Source organism: Sminthopsis crassicaudata, chromosome 1, assembly GCF_048593235.1.
Source record: "Sminthopsis crassicaudata isolate SCR6 chromosome 1, ASM4859323v1, whole genome shotgun sequence".
In the NCBI taxonomy this organism is placed as follows: domain Eukaryota; kingdom Metazoa; phylum Chordata; class Mammalia; order Dasyuromorphia; family Dasyuridae; genus Sminthopsis; species Sminthopsis crassicaudata.
Window position 1 is genome coordinate 547,968,221 of NC_133617.1, and position 22,291 is coordinate 547,990,511.

Here is a 22,291-nt window from a genome sequence, read left to right on the forward strand (position 1 = left end):
CATATTGTTATTAGGGTGATAAATTTGCTCTTAGTTCTTCACTATACAAATACATATGAATGTATGCCTGTGCAAATAAACAAGTATGTATATTAATTAACTGTGTCAATTTTAATTTTTTTTAAAAAATGAATAAAAAAGTTGAGCTTACAGTCCAAGGCAGTGGTCCTCAAACTTTTTAAATAGGGGGCCAGTTCACTGTCCCTCAGACTGCTGGAGGGCTGGACTATAGTAAAAACAAAAACTCACACTGTGTCTCCACCCCTCAGCCCATTTGCCATAACCCAGTAGGCCGCATAAACATCCTCAGCAGGCCGCATCTGGACCACCAGCCATAGTTTGAGAACCCCTGGTCCAAGGTATGGTGAAATTTCTTTAGTAAGGAAAGGATATAATAATTACACATTTCCTTCCCTCTTCTCACATGCTTTTCCCACCAATATCTGATCAATCTCAAAAATTTGGAAACAATCAATAATCCTGCTATTTATTTAGTATGAATTTTTTTAAACCTTTGCCACTGTAATAATAAGAATAACTTCTGGCAAGATACTTACGCTTTAAGTAGAAGGTGTTCCCCCACTTGTTTAGGACTCCATTTGTGAGAAAGTTCCCTAAAACAAACAGATTGTAACTTATTGATTAGTTCTTGAATAATCTCCAGGTCTTATCTAATTTTCCTATGTATAATCATAACATTAGAAGATGATAAAATGAAGGGGGATGCTTATGATTAAGCTAATTTTGCCCCAGGTTCTAAAAAAGTTCTAATTTTTCTCACAATAATCTGTGGTAGCAGAAATGAAAAGGTAGATTAAAAAAGAAGAGCAAATTAAGGATGTAAGCAATGATATTTAGTAATTTGGATAGGAACTGTAGAAATGGCTACATTTCTTCAGACAAAATAAAATTTATGCTTTATTATGGTAATGAAAATGATGAGAAAGGGAAGTTAAGGGGGAAAATAAAAGTGGAAAAGAAAGAAGGAAATAGAGGAAGGGAGGAAAGGCAAAAACAAAAAGGGAAAAGAAAGTAAAGAAAGATGAGTAAGAAAAATCAACAAAAGTAAGAAGAGAAGACGAGAATATCTGAAAGGAAAAAAGGGAGGAAAAGTGGAAAACTAAAAAGAGAATGTGAAGAAAAGAAAAAGAAAGAACTCTATAACTGTTTACCTTGGTTCTATCCTGTATTTCTGCTATATTTTGTAATCTGCAACCATGGATTAGTCATACACATCACTGACACGCCCAATCCCATTCTAGAGAATTGCCTTAATGTCATAAAATTCTCTTATCTCACAACAAATTCAACTAGAATCTCACAAATGCATGGTAATTACTTTTTATGTCAATTTGTTTAATCATTTATATATTTATATTTATATATATATATATATTTATCTCACTCTTATCACTTTTAATTTTAATTAAATTTTTCCACATAAAATGAAAATTTTAACTAGTAGAATGGCCTCAACTAATTGATTTTGAGACACAATTCAAAACACCCCTATTTATTAGCAACAAGGTGTTAGAAGAACTGATATTCTGAAATGATTAAGTTTTAACTAATGAAAAGATAACATGAAGATAATGATCCTTAAGGAGCTATCCTTTCTACGAGAGAAGTTCCTTATAAAAGGTAAATTCTCTAGTCTGACATTACAGTGGGCAAACTAAGAGCAAGAAAGATATTGAACACCTTCAGAAATCATCATGACATAAAACAATAACCATTACTTATACTACTGATGATATTAGTATAGTGAGCTCATTTTTTCTTTGCACAAAACATTGATTTTTCTAATAACTTTAAAAAGACATGGGATCTTTAACGCTTGGAACACTGATACTTCAAATTTGCTAAACAAAAGTATAAATAAGAGAATAATTCGTTTTTATCCACAGTGTCCTGAGCATTAAATTGCTTGACTTTTCTGTAGCGTGGCTCACAGAACTTCCTATTTCATTTTATGAAACTTTTCCTTTGGTTTCTTCTAAATGGGGATGATTCTGTGAGTTCATCCTGTTTCTTCAATATTTTTCTCCTATAAGCAATTTGATTTTCTCTATTCTATCCTGTAAGTACTTTTTAACAGGAGCAGACATCAACATAGACATAGATACTTGTCAATAATGCATATTCCTCCCAAAGTTACAATGTATTAGGTAGTATTGCAATCTAAAAGATGGCATATCAGGTAGTGCATTACTACTTTGGAGAATTTTCAAAATGTCCACGATGCTGACAGGTAATCCAATTAGTTCCAAAAAAAATATTCACTCCTTTTAAAGACATGGCCCTCTATCTGAAGAAATTTCATCTTTTTGCTGTTTATGGTAAGAAACATCTACTGGCTTCCTTTCTTTTGAGGTATATTGTGAAAGAGACATAGGTTGCCAATAGTTTTGAAGACTGTGTGCCAAAGCAATCTTGGGCCAAACACCATATAAAGTTAGATGTCCTTTTGTGCTTTAAGAGTACCCAATGGAACCAGCCCCATGTGATACCATATTTGCTGTCCTATTTGCTACTTGAGACATAGTCCATACTAAATTCCATTATGTGTTGATGAATGGCGGTTGTTTACTTCAGTTCCTAGAGACTTGCATGTTTTGGGAAAATCATTACTCAGAAGAAAAGCCTAGACAGCAGATCCTGTACCCATTTATATCTAAATGATCCTCTCTCATTTTCTCCTTTATTGAGTTTCCAGGTCTCCTTTTTAGCAAATAACTAGGCTTCCTGCCTTTTATTGAGAATGTTGAGATAAATGTAAGTTCCCTCATTTTACTTTATTTTTATTGATACTACCAAGTTTCAGAAGATGTGCCTCTATCAAAGTTAACCTCTTTATTTCTTTCCCTGATTTCACTTTAACATTCACTTCATAAGAACTATCATCTTCAACTCTGTTAACCAAGATTACTTGCTCAGGTCATTCCTATTCTAAAAAAAAGCACTTCCCTTTGACTTTGTCACCATATTAGGTTAACTTACATATTTTTTCCCCTTCCCAGTGAAATGGCTAGAAAGAATAATCTATACTTCTTTCACTTCTTAACCCCTTGTAATTGGGCTTCTTTTCTCACCTCTAATAGAACTGTTCTTTGCAAGTTTGAAAATTAACTATTTTCTAAATCCAATGGTATTTTATTTTACCTCGTAATTTTGTTGTTGTTGTTGAGGCAATTGGAGTTAAGTGATTTGCCCAGGGTCACACAGCTAAGAAGTGTTAAGTGTCTGAGACCAGATCTGAATTCAGGTCCTGCTGATTATCAGGGCCAGTACTCTTATCTACTGTGCCTGCCATCTAGCTGCCCCTCCCCCTCATTTTTGATATTCTCTCCTTAGCACTCAAGATGGTATCATCTTCAGGTCTTTTTCCTAACCATATGAATATTCTATGGTGATTCGCTTTCAATTGCCCAGCCTCTAAGTAGAGAAGCTCCCTAAGGTTCTTTCATTGGTGGTGGTCTTTTTCTCACTTCCCTTGGTGATCTCATCTATTTCCTTGGCTTCAAATGTCATTTTTATGACTCCCAAAATTCACATTTCCAAGTGTTTAGTAAAAGCTCAGATCTTTTCCTTCAGCATGTATGAAATAGAATTATTCCTCCTTAATACCTACCACTCCTTCTCACTTCAGTATTTCTGTCACTGACACCCCAAATCTTCTAGTCAATCAGCTCAAAACCCACATGTTATCTTTAAATCTTGTGTCCATATTACTTTCCCACTCAAAAGCCTTCAATGTCATCCTGTTTTCTGTAGGATAAAATACAACTTATTTAATTTTTAAGGCCATCTATAATCTGGCTTTAACCTACCTCTCCAGTCTTATTTCCCTCTCTTGGCACTTGCCAGATAATTGAAATGTTTTTTCGTTTCCACTCCTAAACTCAGCCAAAAAAATCTTTCCCTCTTTACCCAAAAGTAACAAGAAAGAAAATGTGTCCATCTGGGCTGACATAAATAAAATCCTCCTCCCCTGCTTTGTTATTTACTCCTTTGGGCAAATCAGGAAACATTACATCATCCTAGTCAACTAATTACTTGGGGAGCTTGGGGAAGAGGAAGGGAGAAGAGAACGGAGATGGCAGAGTAGAGAAAGTGGCCCAGCTTCTTCTATAACTTTAAAATAACATATCCAATCAAATTTTGGAGCAGCAGAGCTCCAAAGAAGGTTGGAATGAGACATTCTTCCACCCCAAGACAACTGAGGAGGGAAGAAGAAGTGGGGTGGAGGCTGACCCAGAGTCCACAGGCATACTAGCAGCGGGTCTTGAAGGTAGTAGCAGTTTCAGAAGCCCTCATAAAAAGGGGGATTGGACATCTAGTCAGAAAAAGACTCCCAAGGGACGCTTGTGCAGCACTGGGGGCAGGGCAGTGCTTGGCACTCCACTGAGTCTCTATCACAGTTGCAAGGCAGAGAATGCTTAGTCATAAGAGAACAAGGACCCTGAGAAACAATATGTTACTGATCACAGAGAAGCAGGGGCTCCAATTTATTTTAGTCACAAGGGAGTAGGGATCCTGAGGAGCAGTGTTATTTGTGGGCATAATGGAATAATGATTATACCTCTTCTGAAGCTTGATATCTCATTTCTAGGTTGTAGCCACAAAACTTTCTGTGTACTAGGGGCTTGGCCTGGGAATTTGAATTCTGGATCCAGTTCTGGGATAAGTACAATAGAGCTTCTGCCCTATCCCTGGGTCTGCTTAAGAAAGTTGAATCTATAATCATTATAATCATAGTGACATAACTCTGATATTTCAAAGAGCCAGCAGGGTTCATCCCTATAGATTTAATTCTTGATCACAGGCTAGAAAATGATCTATTGTTGTTTCTCCTTGAATATTTTTATAACTAGTTGGTCTGGTACTCCTCTCCTAAGGTCCATATTTGAATAGGTGTGCGACAGATTTCATCTATCCTATTTCCCTCAACTCCACTATCCAACAATATTTTTTTCCAGTGATACTGTTTGACTACAACTCATGAAATATCATTCTCCAAAGAATTAAAAGTTGAGTCTTCCAAGGCACAATGGGGAGATTCATGGTGGGTACAACCAGATTACTAAATATTATCAGTGAAGAATTCAATTAGGGAAATGACATAAAGGATGTCATCAGATTACCAAAAAAAGAGGACTAATCATATAATCAGAGCTAAGGATAACTAAGGTTATCCTGCATGATATATTTATAATATCAAGATATTTAGAAAAGTTCTGCAGCTTGATGGATGGGATCCCCTACAAAGTACTTACAGGATGTAAACAAGAGTTATTCAGGATAAAAAGGTGTTATCTATATTATTGTCATCTATATTATTAGAAGTAATACCCACTCTATGTTAAAGTGTTTAAGTTAGTTTTTTTTTGTTTTTGTTTTTGTTTTTGTTTTTTGAGGTTAGGGCTAAGTGACTTGCCCAGGGGTCATACAGCTAGGAAGTATTAAGTGTCTGAGACCAGATTTGAACTCAGGTCCTCCTGAATTCAAGGCTGGTGCTCTATCCACTGCGCCACCTAGCTGCCCTAGATGAGAAGATTAACTTGAAATGTTTTTCAAAATGAGAATTTTTCAATTTCAGAGAAAAATGCTTCAAGAAACAATCATTTTAAATTGAAAATTCCATGAAAAATTTATGCAGAGGGCCACAGAATGTTGGAATAAGGAATTTAGGAGTTTTCTAACCAAATCCCATTGAAGATGGGATTGAAGATGAAGAAAGAAAAAGGCCAAATTTATAAGTAACTTGGCTAAGACCACACAAATAATCAGGTCGTGGAAGAATTGTAATGCAAATATTCTACTATACTATTCAGCCTTCAAGCCCTTCAAGGAAAAATAATGAAAGGATAAAGGTAATATACTGATGATGAGTTGAGAGAGAACCAATTAATTATACAAAACTTATAAACAGTTCCTCCTTTCCTCCTTTCTACAGCTATTGCAGTCACTACTCTGCTCATTGTTTCTCAGAGAAAATAGTTAGGATTACTTATAAAGAGAACCAAAGATATGTCATTCCAAAGTAAAATATTCTGCCTTAGGAAATAGTTTCCCCTTCACTCGGGAAGGAAGATAAGAAACATGGGGCTTATCCAAAAGGCCTTTCCTTTATCAAAGCTAGTTTCAAATCTAAAGTATAAACTAAATTTTAAGACTTTTTAAAAGTCTTATTGTGAAAATCAGTCTCACCAAAGGATGAAAAATATCTCAGCTCTGATTTTTTTCTCCATTTTATTGACTTGAAAGTATGCCCAATGATCTAACAAAAGCAATTTGCTAATAATCAGAGCAGCAAGAGAGACAAAAACCAAAGTTAGAAGGGCATTTAGAGAAGAGCAAAAATGGTGGGCTCCTTGCAAAGACTTAGCAAAATGTTCCCACAGGAAGAGAGACAATATCAAGTAATAAGCCTTCACTCCACAACTAAAAAATGCTAGGCCACCTTCAGGTGTGAGATAAGTGATGACCTTTTCTTTGAGAACCTTCACAGAAAGAAGGTTATGTTATGTATAATTATATATTATATGTTACATATAATTACAATACTAATAAGTAGTATTACATATAATTACAATACTAATAAGTAGTATGGAATAAAACTACTAATAAGCAGCTCCCATTTAGCACAATAAAATAATGGATGGGACCTCAGAAGTCTTCTAGTTCATTCCCTATTAAAGTTTGTGTATTTCCATAATATTCTGAACAAGAAAATACCTAAGTTTTCGTTAAGTAGCTGCAATGATAGGCTCTTAGTCCATCTCATCATCTTAACAGCGTTCCAAATATATTCTTTCAATGTCACCCTTTCAAGACTTCCAGGGTCAGAGCCAAGATGGAAAATCAAAAGAAGCACTACATCTAAGCTTTCCCAACAATTTCTTCCAAATGACTTCAAATTAATGCTTTTAATGCTTAGAATTCTGGAGCAGCAGAGACAATAAAAGGACAGGGTGAGACATTCTTCTAGTAAAAGACAATTTAGAATGTGGAAAGATCTGTGACACAGAGGTAAGAAGTAGATGCAACACCATGGTGAGACTTGGTGGTGGAGAAAGGAGCAACAGGTTTTGGAGTGCTCAAATTAGATGACTCGACAATTGGTCAAAAAAAAATTACTGGAGATTCCTGAAACAGCAATAGTTATAGGAGCAGACAATGTTTGGCAATTTCATTGCCTATGACCATTTAACCCTAAAATTAAAATCACACACACACACACACACACACACAAATATAAAAACTTCTGCAAAGTTGATTTTACTCACTATTGGCACATGGAATATGTGCACATTTATAGACATTATAGAGACAAACAGTCCTTGTTGTGAGAGAACTTAGCAGGTATCACAACCAAAAAGCACCCCTGAATGAAACAAAGCTGGCAAATGAAGACTAGCCTACCAAAGTTGGAGCTGAATGCATGGTAGTTGTATTTTTTTTTTCCCCTGGAATGGCTGCAGTAAAGGAAAGTGCCATGAAGCTGGCATAATTTTGGAATCAAAACTAATCTAGTCAACAAGTTTATATGCCTCCCAAAAGAAGTGAATGACAGGTTCATGAAAATGTGATTGCCACTTGAAGAAGGAAAGTACAGTGCAACCATCATTATAATGTGTGTATGCTCCAACCATGACGAACCCTGAGGAAATCAAAGAAAAATTTTATGAAGACTTGGAGACCATCATCAATGTGCTGAAAGAGGAAAGGCTTATAATTATAACTCCGGATGACTTTAATGCAATAATATGCAGAGACGGGGCATCCAGGTGGCACAATGGATAAAGCACCAGGAGGTGCTGAAGTCAGGAGGACCGGAGTTCAAGTCTGGTCTTAGACATTTAACACTTCCTTGCTGTGTGACCCTGGGCAAGTCACTTAATCCCAATTGCCTCAGCAAAAATAAAAATAAAAATAACATGCATAGATTATCAAACATGGCAAGGAATCATTAAGTAGAATACAGAAATAACATTCACTATATATTCATAATACCTAATTAGTCACTACTTACTGCTGCATCTCAACACCAACTCTTTCTTCCACTTACCTAAGTGCAATTAAATTTCATAAATACAGCCTTGCAGCAAATACTAGCATTTAATGGACTATGTCATTGTAAGGAAAAGAGAGACGGAATATCAAAGTGATGGAGGTGATATATGGCACATATCTTCTAGCAAATATCTTCTCCAAGCCAAATATACACATTTAACAAAAGAGATGGCCTTAAGGCAAAATGACTACTGGAAAGACTTAACCACAACAGATTAGAAAGTTTCTTTGAGTAGAAACAATTTATAGCTAACTTGGGAGGGAAACTGAGCCAACATACAGTTGGCAAAAGTGAAACAGAAAATCAGTGGGTAGCTTTCAGAGATCTGGTGTATCAGATCATTTATTTATATGGGTCAAAACAGTTGCAAACGTCAAGCAGGATAGTCCATCTATTTAGGCAGCATTTAACTCCATGAAAAGTAGAGTGTTAGTGAAGTTTAGAGATGCAGGATTCTTGGCTCTGTAATAAGGCAGATGAAATTCAGTTTTATTTTTTGATAGTAACAATCCAAAGTGCTTTTATGAGGCCCTAAAAGCTATTTATGGGCCAAAGTTCTTTGGTGCATATCTCAACTACTTGGTGCTGAAAGAGCCATAATGATTAGTGACAAGGACATGATCTTGGAGAAATGGGTTGAATAATTCCATAGTATTCTCAAGAGACCATAATTAAATAATGCTGAAGCCACTTACTATATACCTCATGTTAAAGTACATCTAATTTCCAAATGAAGAAGAGGTTTTAAATGCAGTTAGGCTCCTCTCATGTGGCAAAGCACTTGGTGTGAATTCTATTCCAGCTAAGATTTACAAAGCATAAAAGTTAAATGAAATATTCTGAATTATGTAGCAAGAGGTGATTATTCCCCAGGAGTTTAAGGATGTCCATCCCTATAAAGGAAAATGAAATACATTGTCTTATGACAAGCACAGAGGATGAGGTGGGGGAATGTCTCTATCATTGCTGGCAAGATTCTTGTTCCACCTTAATAGATTGATCCTTCACCTGGAAGAATGTTGAATGTAGTGTAGCTTCATAAAGAACTATGAAATGGTTCATTTTGGTCCAGGAGAAATGCCAGAAACAGAAGACACAGATCTGTATACAAGATTCATCAATCTGACCAAGGCCTTTGATACCGTCACTCATGAGGGCTTATGGAAAATTAAATTTGGTTGTCCATAAAAGTTCATCAGGGGGCAGCTAGGTGGCGCAGTGGATAGAGCAGCAGCCCTGAATTCAGGAGGCCTCTAGTTCAAATCTGGTCTCAGACACTTAACATTTCCTAGCTGTGTGACCCTGGGCAAGTCACTTAACCCCAGCCTCAGGGAAAAATAAAAAATTAAAAAAAAAGTTCATCAGTATTATTTGTCAATTTCGTAACAGCATGCTTACATGGGTTCTTCATAATGAACAATGCTGCTTCACTTTCCAAGTCACCGGCTGTGTTGCTTGTTCCCATGATTTTTAGTATTTCAGCAATATTATCAAATGCCTTCAAAAAAGTTATCAGGAACAGCTACTGCACTAATGGTAAATTATTTAATTTAAAAAGGCTACAACAAAAGTCAAGACTAAAGTGCAAGAATTGATGCATGATCCTTTTTGTTCCCAGATGACTATGTGCTCAATGCAAACTCTGAAGCCTAGATACCACAAAGTATGAATCTATTGTATGCTGTTTGTGCTAATTTTGGCTTAAAAAAAGAGATTTCCATCAGTCAGTACCATACCATTATACATGGAACTATTAGTTATAGTAAATGGAACAGCTTTGAAAATTGTTAATAAGTTCATTATCTTGCCAGTATACTTTCCAGGGATGTCCACAGAGATGAGGTTGATTCACAAAATGCCAAAGTTGGTTCTGTATTTGGGAGGTTCCAAAGGAAAGTGTGAGAGAGACAAGTTGTTAGGCTGCTTACAAAACTAAAGGTCTGCAGAACCATTATGCTGACTTCATTGTTGCATGCTTATGAAACCTGGATAATATACCAGAATCATGCCAGGAAACTGAAATACTACCATCTGAATTATCTTAGGTAGATTCTGAAAATCACCTGACAAGATTAGATACTAGATACTGAGGGTCTTTCTCAAGTTCAGCTACCAAGCATTCAAACTTAACTGCAGAGAGCACAACTCTGATGAACTACCATGTTGAACTGATGCTGAAAGTACATTTGTCTAAAAGACTTATTTTATGGAGAACTCACACATGGAAGGTGCTCACAAGATAAGTCAGAAGAAGGGATGTAAGAACATTCTCAAGGTCTCTAAAACTCTGGAACTGATTTCATAACATGGGAAACAGTGGCAAAGACCATCCCACATAACATGCCCTCATAAGAGAAGGTGGTGTATTTTGAGCAAAGAAGATTTGCAGTAGGTCAAAAGAAATGAGAGATGCAATTTTAGAGAATTTCCATTCCATATATTCATATGAACTATCTATGCCCCATCTGTAGAAGAATCTTTTGAGCTTATATTGGTCTAATCAGTAAAGTTGGACACACTGTACCTTGACTCCAACACAGTGATGTCATTTTGGTCCTCTTCTAGAATGAAAGACAACAACCAACTATGCTAAAGGAGCAGAAGGTTTGGGAATATGATATTCCATAAAGCAAAGAAACTAGGATTAAAGCCAAGAGTAATCTGCCCAGCAAAACTAAGTAAAATCTTTCAAGGAGGGAGAGGGAGGGTGAAGAATGGACATTTAATGAAATAGATGACTTTTAGGTATTTTTCATGAAAAGAACAGAGCTGAACAGAAAATAAGACTCAAGAGAAGCATAAAAAGGAAAACATGGAAGAAAAATCTTAAGAGACTCAACATGGTTAAACTTACCTAATAGGGAAGTAGAAAGTGAAAAATAAGAAGACAGGGTTGGAAGTGATAAAGGGGAGGGCAAATTAAGGAAGGCAGTAATCAGAACTAGAATGAATACTTTATGATCAAACCATTAAAACTTATTACAATGTTGTTACCTCTCTTGAACACACACACACACACACACACACACACACACACACACACACACACCCCTCCCCACCACAAACACACCCACAGAGTATTTCCACAGAAAAAAATGTCAAGAAAGCTATATATTCATAACCATGCATTCACAAAGCAAGTAAATTAGAACAAATCCCCTTAAATATGAAACTAAATGCTGTAAGATGTCCCTCTCAGAATATTACAAAATATTTTTCTTCAATGGAATCAACTACCACATTTAAACACTTAGATACAATCTAATTTATCCAATTAGTATCATTGGATATTAAATCTTAATCTTTTTTTTTTTTTTTTTTTTTTTTTTGAGGCTGGGGTTAAGTGACTTGCCCAGAGTCACACAGCTAGGAAGTGTTAAGTGTCTGAGAGCAGATTTGAACTCAGGTCCTCCTGAATTCAGGGCTGGTGCTCTATCCACTGCGCCACCTAGCTGCCCCGAAATCTCAATCTTTTTGAGCAATATATAAAATGAATTACAGAAATCACATTTGTGTGTTATTGTTCAGTTGTTTTAGTTAGATTTTCTTGGCAAAGATACTGGAATAGTTTGCCATTTTCCTTCTGCAGCTCATTTTCCAGATGAGAAAGAAAACTAAGACAAAGAGGGTTAAGTGACTTGCCTAGTATTCACACATCTACTAAGTATCTGAGGCTGAATTTGAATTTGGTCTTCTTAATTCCAGGTTTTACACTATCCACTGTACCATCTAACAGCCCTGTGCATATACATACAAAATTTGATTGCTTTATTCAGCAAATATTTACTTTTTATTAATGTACAAAGCACTATGCTAGATAGGAAGGAAATATGAGGAATAAGATGACAGTCTGAACTCTCAAAAAGCTTTCTATCTAATGCAGAAAGAGATTCAGGCAATATTGTCTTAGAGTACTAGGAGAATTCAAGAGAAAAATAAGTTTTGCTTCCTTCATCCTTTACTTAGACAATATGCACTTACTTTGACAATATACACAAATGTAAATTAATACACTGAGTCTGAAGAGATAAGAACTCAGATTAGAGGGTCAGTAAGAATTTTATTAAAACATTATTGCCTTCTCTTTTCAAACAACCCACCAATTCCTTTCTTGGATTCTGTTCCTTTAAATGCAATACCTACTACTCTGAAACATACATTTATTCATTTATTTCTTCGTTATGCTTGTCCCTTGAGACCAAAGGAAATGTTTTATATTTGGGGGATATTTTCCCTAGCATATAAGTTGAGTTCACTACAGATAAACATATTTATTCCTTTCCACATTACATTATCTTTTCAGAGGTTTTATACTTCTGACCAAACTTCTGAGAGTACTTCAGATAGTACTGCTATGAGTATGAATTTATACTCTTTTAATGTAGTGATATCCAAAAAAGAAGGGTGAATATGAATGACCCAAGAAAGATTTTGACCCAAGAGATTTTAGGCATGTATATTCTGATAAAAACATTCACTAACCAAAGTTTTTAAGTTAAAATTTAAATATACAAACTTAAAATCTTTTTTTGTATGACTATATTTTAGGAGAATTTTAGGACCATAAGATGAGGAGACAGACTACACCTGAATCCATAATTTCAATGGTATACAGAAATTTTTGGTTAGAAAACTCCCTCTACTCTAAAGGTTGGCTTTAGAAAGCATGTGAAACTTTAAAAGTATTATTTCTAGAAGGGAAAATTTGAAGATATGGTTGAATAAGAATAGGCAAAAATGTTCTAAGTTCCTTTTCATTGGATAGGAGTAAGAAATAGATCTATGATTCCACTGACATAGGAAGTTCCTTGGTAAGGAAATTCTCTTTACCAATCTAAATTCATACCTTTTCTGAAACTTACAGTCTTAAAGAATTGCCTAGAGCACTGAGAGGCTGTAATTTGCCCAAAGTGACATAGTCAGGATATATGTTAGACACAGGATTTGAATTAGGTCTCTTTGGCTTTGAGAACAGTTCTCTATCTATTACATTATGACTACTTGTCCAGTTCAAAACATTAATCTGTCATTTATTGAGCTATAATATTATTGGTGAGCTTCTCTTTTGACTATTTCAGATTAAATATCAGTTTCAACATGAACACTTAATTTTTTCCCCCTTATATTTCACCATAGATTTTAAAAAGATACCTTGGCAAAGGTGTGAATTCGCTGATAATTCCTTCAGCCCCAAGTGTGATGCCCTGAACAATAAATGTGCTTCCCATTCCTTTCCAAAGGGCTCTTGGACCCTAAAATGCAAAAATATGAATAAATTCTTAATTATTTTGTAATAATTATTGATGGTTTTTCAGAGAAATTTTTCATAGGTTTTGATTGAATTTCTCTTCATACTTGTAAAGTATTCAATTCAATTCAAATTAATTAAGCATCTAGTATATTCCTGGAGCTTTGCTAGGTGCTGAGGATACAATTCTAATAATTAGATGATTCACTGTCCATCTAAGTGAGCAAGAATAGTTCTTTTTAAAATTAAGATAAGTGAGCATACATAAAACAACTTCAACTTTTAAAAAATGTATCAATCAAATGTGTAGACTGACAATCTCACCTGGGTTTTGTTGAAGCTGTACATAATATTGATGACTGTAAATGGAGTGAGGTGATAATGTCGAGCATGATAATTAACCTGTTAAATTTAAATAAAAAGATTTATTATCAATGTTATTACTTTTTAATACATGTAAATAAACCAATTTTAAATGGTATTAATATATTTTTATATCAGGAAATATAGGAATATATTTGAAAAGCAATAATTTTATTTTTAAAAATGAGGAGATAATTAAAATTCATTTAAACTATATTTTTACAATAGTATAATATGTTATATAGTTATATATGAAGAGATTCCTAGTGAACCTAAGCTCCTCAAATATTTATGTTTTAAGCTTAATTCATTCTCAAAGAACCTATATATGGCTACCATATGGCAGAAAAAAGCCAATGTGCACGATTTCCTCAAAAAGAACTCACAAATTCACTATTCAAAACAGATTGATGCCTAAAATGCCAAGTCTTCCTTTTTTACTCAGAGATCACAACCTTTGCATATAGTATTTTATCCTATTCTTTAAAGTATCTTTTTTATCTTAATTCATTTTTAATATAAGGCTTCAGAAATGGTGCTCCTTATACTCCTTAGTAAGGAGGCTATATGATAATTCATTTTTAATATAAGGCTTTAGAAATGGTATTTCTTATGCTCCTTAGTAAGTACATGAACTGAAAACATTCTGGATAGTCAAAAAAAAAAGTCTATGAGCTATGCAAAGACAAACACTTCTCTCCAGAGAGCTGTCTCTAGTACATAGGACATTATGATAGTAGGGAACTTAGCACATCAATTTCATAAATATCTTGTCATTGCTTCTAAGAATTAGAAAATTAAAAGGGAGAAAGGAAGAAAAAGACTAATTGGATAACAGGGATGCTTGCTGTGACTGTACCAAAACAAATTATTGAAGATAAGGCAAATTTTCCATTTTTATAATGAGGATTTTTTAAAAATTCATTTTCCCTTTTAAACACAGATTCATAAAACTTGAAATAAATTAAGATCTACATTTTGAAAAGCACTATCTTTATTTTAAAACATTTTTTTGAGGCAATTAGGGTTAAGTGGTTTGACCAGGGTCACCCAGGAGGGTGAACTCACATCCTCCTGAGTTTAGGGCTGGTATTCTATCCACTGTGCCACCTAGCTGCCCCATGTTAAAACATTTGAGAGAAAAAAATGAAAAAAGAAAATGTAAGCTTTAATTTCTGTTTTGAAGTACGAAGAGCCCATCTGTAATCTATTTGGAAAAATCACTATCTCTAAGGTTCCTATAGTTCTAAAATTCAATGCATTTATTACTCTAAGATGAAAAAGCTGGTGAAGAAATGTTACAGAAGTTATTGACAACTGTAAATTTTTGGTTCTATCTATGAAATTCTATGAATTTATCACAAAATAATAATACTCTTTATAGGTATACTATAGGTATACTAAAGGTATACTAAAACAATAACTTACAGTGAGCCTTCACTTATATACAATATATAGAAAAACAACACTAAAATGAAAGTCAAAAGACAGAGTAAAAGTCAAAGAAAATGAATTCTGATCCTGACTGCCATTTATCAACCATGTGACTTTAGGAAAGTTATTTGAACTCTCTGCCTTCTAGTTTCCTATTCTTCAAAATGGCATAACTGGATTAGAATGCTAAAGTCCTTTGTAGTTCTCGAATTCTAGGATCCTAAATACAGATTTTAGAAAAAAAAAAAAATTACATGAAATAAATTAAATATTTATAGCCTACTTTAACAAAGTTCATCACAAATTTTGGAAGTCATATCTCCATCATTACTAAGTCAACATTATTTAAAATTTTCACAAGGAAACTGAAATCATGCAATTACCTGACACTGGCGACGGAGAACAATGCAAGGATGGGCCAAAACATTTTCTGTAAACAGACTATAAAAACAATTTTGACCATTTGTATAAATACTCCAAAATCTATCTTTCTAAAGAATTGCAGACTTACAAAAAACAAATCTAAAATTGTTTATATTTACTATCAAAAATATTTCAACTGCACAAAAAAAAAATTTCAAAAAGCAATGTACTGTTATAACAAAAATCACACTACTGAGCTATAGCAATGTAACTGAAACAATGTATATACTATTTATTTATGAAAAACAAATTCCTAATAATGAATGTGTGCTAAGATGAATCCTTTTTCTTTAAGCCTTAAACATTCACTTTCATTTTTTAAAAAGTCTTTTTTAGTATGTATTTTGGAATCAGGACATATTTTCCAAAAGTCCTCCGCTGATTTGTCATCATGGTTAAGAAGATGAAACACGGTTCTTTGTTGTCCAAGAAATGACAATTAAACTTGGGGAGGTGTATACATATGTTGGCCACAGGGTGATACATTTTGAAACCAAAGAAACTTTTAAGTTGCAGAGGGTTAGCACAACAGAGAAAGGAATTCCTACAGCAAAAAACCCCACAAAGATTCCTGAAGTATTAAGGTAAGCATTACAGAGTAATAACAATAAGAAGCAAAAATAAATTTGGTATTTTGTCATTTACTGAATTTGATGAAAATGTTTATAATGTCTGAGCTAACATTAAATTAAAAGCTATAAGTAAAAAAAGGGGTATGTCATCATTAAAATCTCCAAAATAACAAAATCATATGTTCTATTAAATGTACTCTGCAAATATATTTTGCTCACTGTATATAATGTTTGTAAATTTCAGATTAATTTTAAATGAAACTCAGACTTTCTAGTGCTTAATCTTTCTTTCCAATGTCATGCAAAATCATAATTTTTTAATTTTAATTTTAGAAGGAATTCTTAGCATAGAATAAATTTCAAGCAATTCATAAACTTGGATAAGAAAAGAAATTACATTTTATTTCTATATTTCAATACTTTATTTCAAAGTTTCCTTTATAAACCCCTGTATTATACTTTACACATTTAAAAATATTATTTTGAGAAGAGAATCATAATTCTCATCAGACTGCCAAAGGAGTCCATGACACAAAAATTTAAGAACCCTTGATCTAGCCTGTCTTCCTCTGATCACAAACTCAGAATCTTGATTCTTACTGCCAAAATAATTATCCCCTATTCAATTTCTTCATCTTAGGCATTACTGATTTTCTAATTAACTTAATTAATTCTAATTAAAAGCACATATTATATAAAACTAGTACCTTGCAAGTCCAATACCAAATCCAGCAAATCTATTCAACTGTTCTGAAAGAGAAGATTAAAAATCATTTAAAGTTGGGCAAATTGTAGCAATTTAAGATTAATTTCTATTTTTTAGAAAGTTCATATAAATGAATTTGTACTGGAGACTGAAGTATTCCATGATTTCTAGTTACTCAAATACATTTTCTCCTGCATACAATAAAGATGGATACACAATTACAGTTGTACCATTAAAATGTTAAGCTAATAATCCTGGGAAAATCACACAGAAATTCCTAAGACTTTTTCTAGCAACCATATTAGGTGGGGTACTCCCTCAACTTACTTTCTTCCCTATATTTCTATTGATTCCCCCCACCAAAAAAAAATTAATTTCATCTGAGTGTTTAATTCACTCATTGGCCTAAACTTAGGTATCATTAGGGCCTTATGAATGATAAATTCAATGGAAAAATATCCAGTTAGAAGCAGTTATGCACAAATGACAAAGACAGATGCTTTCTCTGTTATCCATAGCTAATAGAGAAGAATGTTATGGTATCAAAATGCAGAAAGTTTGGACTTCAAGAGACATTTTAATAAAAGAGACAAAATGGGATAAATTTTCTTTGACCATGCTTTTATTCCTTTTATCTCTTTGCTTTTCTAAGTAAGCAATTACCTTACTCTTCTCCTCTTTAAAAGAATCTAGAATATAATAGCATATGTCCAGGGGAGTAGAAGAAACTATTTGGTTAACAGTGTTTAATAAATGCTTCATTTGGGGCAACTAGGTGGCGCAGTGGATAGAACACCAGCCTTGAATTCAGGAGGACCTGAGTTCAAATCTAATCTCAGACACTTAACACTTCTCCTAGCTGTGTGACCCTGGGCAAGTCACTTAACCCCAGCCTCAGGGGGGAACAAATGCTTCATTCATTCATGCATTCATACAAGCCTCAAAAAATATAAAAGACTAGTTGCAGAGTTTCTTTCTTCCTCTTACAGTTATCTCTATATCCCTTATTTTCTGTGAAATATCTTCTCCATTCTAGCCAGAAAAATTAAACATCCAGGAAAGATTGTAGTACAAAAAAAGGGGGAAGGAGAATATCAAACAAAGCTTAAAAAACCAAAAAAATCAAAAGCTACTATATTCTCTCTTTTGTAAGAAATGTCATACTTAAGGAGATTTTCTAAGGTTCAAACTAAATTGCAAATTGAGAGCAATCGTTATCTTATTCATCTTTATAGGCCCAACAGGGCCTATAAGTTGACAGTACTTAACAGAATCTATATAGGATAGGAATTGAAGAAAATATTAGCTGAATGAATTGCTTGCTCTATAGACTATACCATTACCTATTAGTTCCTGCTCTTACCACCACAGCTTTATACACTATTTTTAGTGTAAGAAACTGACTTTAAGATAAGCTTCTACTCTCATCTTAATAATATAAATTATTTCAAATCGAAAAAAAGAGATTTGTATCTTTACAATGAGAATAGTAATAGAGTTCTAATATTAACTGTATAATTATTTTCTCAATGACTGACCAGGATAGAATCATCAATTTAGATATGGAAGGAAATCTAGTTCTGCAACTTCATTTTATATGGAAGGTAATATGAGATCTACAAATTAGCTGACTTGCCCAAATTCATATAAGTGATACAACTAAGATTGGAAATCAAGCCCTTATAATTTCAAATTTAGGGCTTTTTCAATTGCACCAGAAATGTCTCCTAGTATAGCAAATAAGTACTTTAAACATATAGGAATGTGTTGAAACCAGTTTTCAGCGATGGCTTATAAATTTCAGTATTTTATAATAATTGTATATTCATATTTAGCACACTGTCCAAGTGTCAGGAACATAATGGGTCTTAAGTGTTTAAGTGTGTCTCTGGGGAAAGAGTTGTGTGTATGAGACAGTAGCATCATAAAACTTCAGAAGACCACAAAAGAAAATCCTTTTGTTTAAATTCCTTCTGTAACATAATAAGACACAAATAGAGTTCCCTACAGAGAAATCTATCAGCTTTTAAGGCAGCTCATTCTACTTTTGGAAACTTTTCACTCTTAAGAACTTTTCCTTTACATTGATCTAAAAACCTGTTCCTCTCAATTGCCATAAATTGTTCCTATTTTTGACCTCTAGGATCAACCAAATTCCTTTTATACAATATCTTCCTCAGCAATTAAAAGCAGTCATATCAAGGAATATTTTCAATTCCTTAGAGATCCTATGGCACCTGCTGTCAGTTGTCTCAACATCCTAAATGCCCCAACATGTTAACAATCTTACATGTACTCCAGTTTGTCGATGTTATTTCTAAAATGTGATATCCAGAATTGAACACAGCTCTCTAGATAAGGCTTAAGTAGGGTAAAAATGGGTCTACCATGTTCTCAACAGTATGCCTTTCGCTGCAACTTAAAATCACATTAATTTTTTAAAATGAGTTCATTCATATTACTGACAGTTTAAACCCCTTAAAACGCTCTAACTTTTCTCAACGGACTTATTAGTTATTACTTAAACTACAATTACATAACTATAGTTAAAGCAAATCATTCAAACAATAATAAAATATTTTCACATTATAAAACTTTGGAGCTACAACTCCAAATCTGAAATCACTTTAGCATACGGATGTTATTTGCAATTTCAAATACATATTTTGACATTTAGTTATGTTGTTTTATCATTATCATGAAAACAATTAAGTTTTTCAATTCAAGTTGAAATTGTAAAATTAAATTTTAAAGAGAATCAAAACAAACTTTAATTTTTTTTTACTGCATGCTAAATCCAAATATAAGTTTCACGTTCACCTGAAGATGTTTCTACTCCTAAGGAGGATGGGAAAGTCTATAAAAACTGAGAGTTCAAGATGAACATGAACAAAGATTTAAAAATTACTTTGACGAAAGGAGAGCATTTAAAAAATTTTTTGAAATTAATGATGGCTCCAGAATACAGTTTAACACCAGCCTTCCAAACAACTGATACAAATTGTTAAATGAAAAGTGAGGAATCACTGATATATCTGATGCCCATGTTATTACTATTGAAAGTTCAAGTGAAAATAAAGAGGTACATAACACATAAAGCTCTGAAAGAGCGGATACTGCTAACGTTTTAGAAATGAGAGTTTAGGTGAATTCGCCCTCACGTGGTGAGGCACAGTAAGATAGAATTTCAGTCTTTTGACACCCTACTCAAAATAATTTTCCTTTTAAGCATTACCAAACTGATTTCCTGGACCTTTCGTACGCCCTCAAATTTCATATGGGGCACCTCATCTCGGAGGCTTAGAGGGAGAAATTAGGAAAAGACAGTTCGGTTTAATGAAAGACTAGGAGGAGCCTGGAGGGAACTTGGAGAGCCGGGGAGGAGTAGGGGATGGGGAGGTGGAGGAAGCGTTAAGGAAAGCAATCTCGTGGTGAGTTAACAGCCTAAAACCTTAAGGTTCGGTTCCATCCCCCTCTGCACACCCACCCACGTCCGGTTTCTGGAGCCTGTCACTGCCCTGACACTCCCGACTCCCTCGCCCCTCACCGCTACTAGCCCCGGGCCCACTGCTGCAGCTGCCAGGGTAGGGCTCCTCGCCGGTCCCCCCGAGCGGGGTCGGGGCTGCTCCCGGGCCATAATGTGGAGTCTTCTCCCCCCAGTGCAGGTTGCGGCTGCCAGGGATGTCGGGCGGAGTGGTCACCCAGTGGCTCAGGTCGGAGGTGGAGCTGAAGGACTTTGCGGAGAAACTGTTGCCCCCGGGTTCCTCCCGGCTGCCGCCCCCACCCTTGTAGCCCAAGCCATCGAAGCCGTCCGGGCGTCGAGGATGCATCGAACTCGAGGAGGAAGGAGGGAGCCACTACGTGCCAGAGGGCACCTGAAGCATCAGAGGAGGCCCACCCGCTGCGACCACCACCGCTTTCTCCTCTGCGTCCAGAGATTCTGACAACCGGAAGTCGCCCAGTGCTCCCGGAAGAGGAAATCCCGGAACATTAACCTTGCTTCCGCTAGCCCTTGGGGCGTCGGTTGCTGGGGTGACGCAGGTGTAACTCCAAATGGAGTCTAGAGCCCGGAGGGATTGTAAAGATTGTTATTTTAAAAAAACGAAATAAAGAAAGGGGCGATGTGGCAGAGATGTGAGAGAGGAATCTGGTTAAGCAGTTTACCCCTGAAGGAAAGAATGACTAGGGAGAAGGAAAAGCCGTATAAGAGCTGCTTTTAAACAAAACCTTTTCTTCGAAGGCGATGACAGGCGAGTGTGTCCAGGCAAGTGCGTCACTTTCGTTGACGGCGAGGGCCGCGCTCTCACTAGCGGGGCGCGGACCAAGGGCAGTCAGGCGGCCAGCTGTTGAGGACTTTTTTGGTGTCTCCTGGAATGTCTCTGTAGTCGCTGAGGTTTGGCATTAACAGCAACGAGTTGTTTTTCTCCAGTTTTATCAAATCAACATTGGATTTTGAGTGACTTTTGGTCATCTCAAATATCCAAAATACCACTGTATTACCGCTACAGATACTAATGCGGGGCAAGATCAACCGGACTGGGGCAAACGTCGAGTTAGAGTTTGGGCAAAGGGGGGATGGGCAGGGGAGGAGGAGAGAGAAATACGGGGATTACGATACTACAGACCAAATTAAAGCATTTTAAGGGCGTTTCCACCTTCCACCTGAAAAACTCATTACTTAATTCCGAATAATTAAGCCTAAAGATGAGCCCTAATAGAAATACTAAGATTACGATCTTTATACGACCTGTTTTCATTAGCTCCAAGGACTCCTGGAGCAAAGTCGTACTTTCTGAACCTGAAGTTGCTTTCCATCTGTTCTTGACTCTCTTCTCTTGGCACCTCCTGCTCAAGATTCTGAGTGTTTTCATAATAGAACACTGAAGAATCCTTCGTTCTTGCCTATAGATCCGTTATGGGTCTTAATTTAAAATGGTAGGCAACCAGTCAATTAACATGGATAAAACACCTTTGAGCCAAGCAAAGTAAGGAACAATGGGTGTACAAAAAGAGGCAGAAGACAATTCCTGCCCTCGAGAAGTTCACAATCTAACGGAAAAAAAAAGAAAGAAAAAGAAAAACTAATAAATGTATAAAGAAGCTATATACAGGATAAATATAAAATAAAAGAGCGAGCAATAGGATTAAGGGAAGCTAGAGATTAAGTGAATAGAGAAGTAGATTTGGAATCAAGAAGACTTCCTGAATTCAAATGCAATCTCAGGCACTAGCTATGGGACCCTGGGCAAATCACTTGAGCCCATTTTCCTCATCTGTAAAATGAGTTGGCAAAGGAAATGGCAAACCACTCCAATAATTTTGCTAAAAAAAAAAAAAAAACCCTCAAACGGGGTCACGAAGAATTGGATATAACAAAATTAAAACATGTTGAGAAATGCTTCCTATAGATGATGAAATTTTGGTTGGGACTTAAAGGAGGGCAGGAATAGCCAGTGCAAATGCCAAAA

General features: G+C 35.2%; 1 protein-coding gene across 2 annotated transcripts in view; it reads right to left on the bottom strand.

The window, feature by feature from the left end:
• SLC25A46 (solute carrier family 25 member 46) overlaps nucleotides 1–21,662 on the bottom strand; it is a 30,084-nt gene extending 8,422 nt beyond the window's left edge. Inside the window, exons 1-6 of one of the 2 annotated variants that reach the window (XM_074282005.1) lie at nucleotides 21,571–21,662; nucleotides 16,825–16,867; nucleotides 15,506–15,563; nucleotides 13,650–13,727; nucleotides 13,229–13,329; nucleotides 558–614 (exon numbers count right to left, since the gene is read on the bottom strand). In XM_074282005.1, coding sequence (XP_074138106.1) covers nucleotides 558–614; nucleotides 13,229–13,329; nucleotides 13,650–13,727; nucleotides 15,506–15,563; nucleotides 16,825–16,867; nucleotides 21,571–21,580 — 347 coding nt within the window. In that variant the 5' untranslated portion in view covers nucleotides 21,581–21,662. Of the gene's footprint in view, nucleotides 1–557; nucleotides 615–13,228; nucleotides 13,330–13,649; nucleotides 13,728–15,505; nucleotides 15,564–16,824; nucleotides 16,868–20,370; nucleotides 20,786–21,570 lie in introns of those variants that run through there. The other variant, XM_074282004.1, reaches the window with a different exon arrangement.
• Between the last annotated feature and the right edge of the window lie 629 nt (nucleotides 21,663–22,291).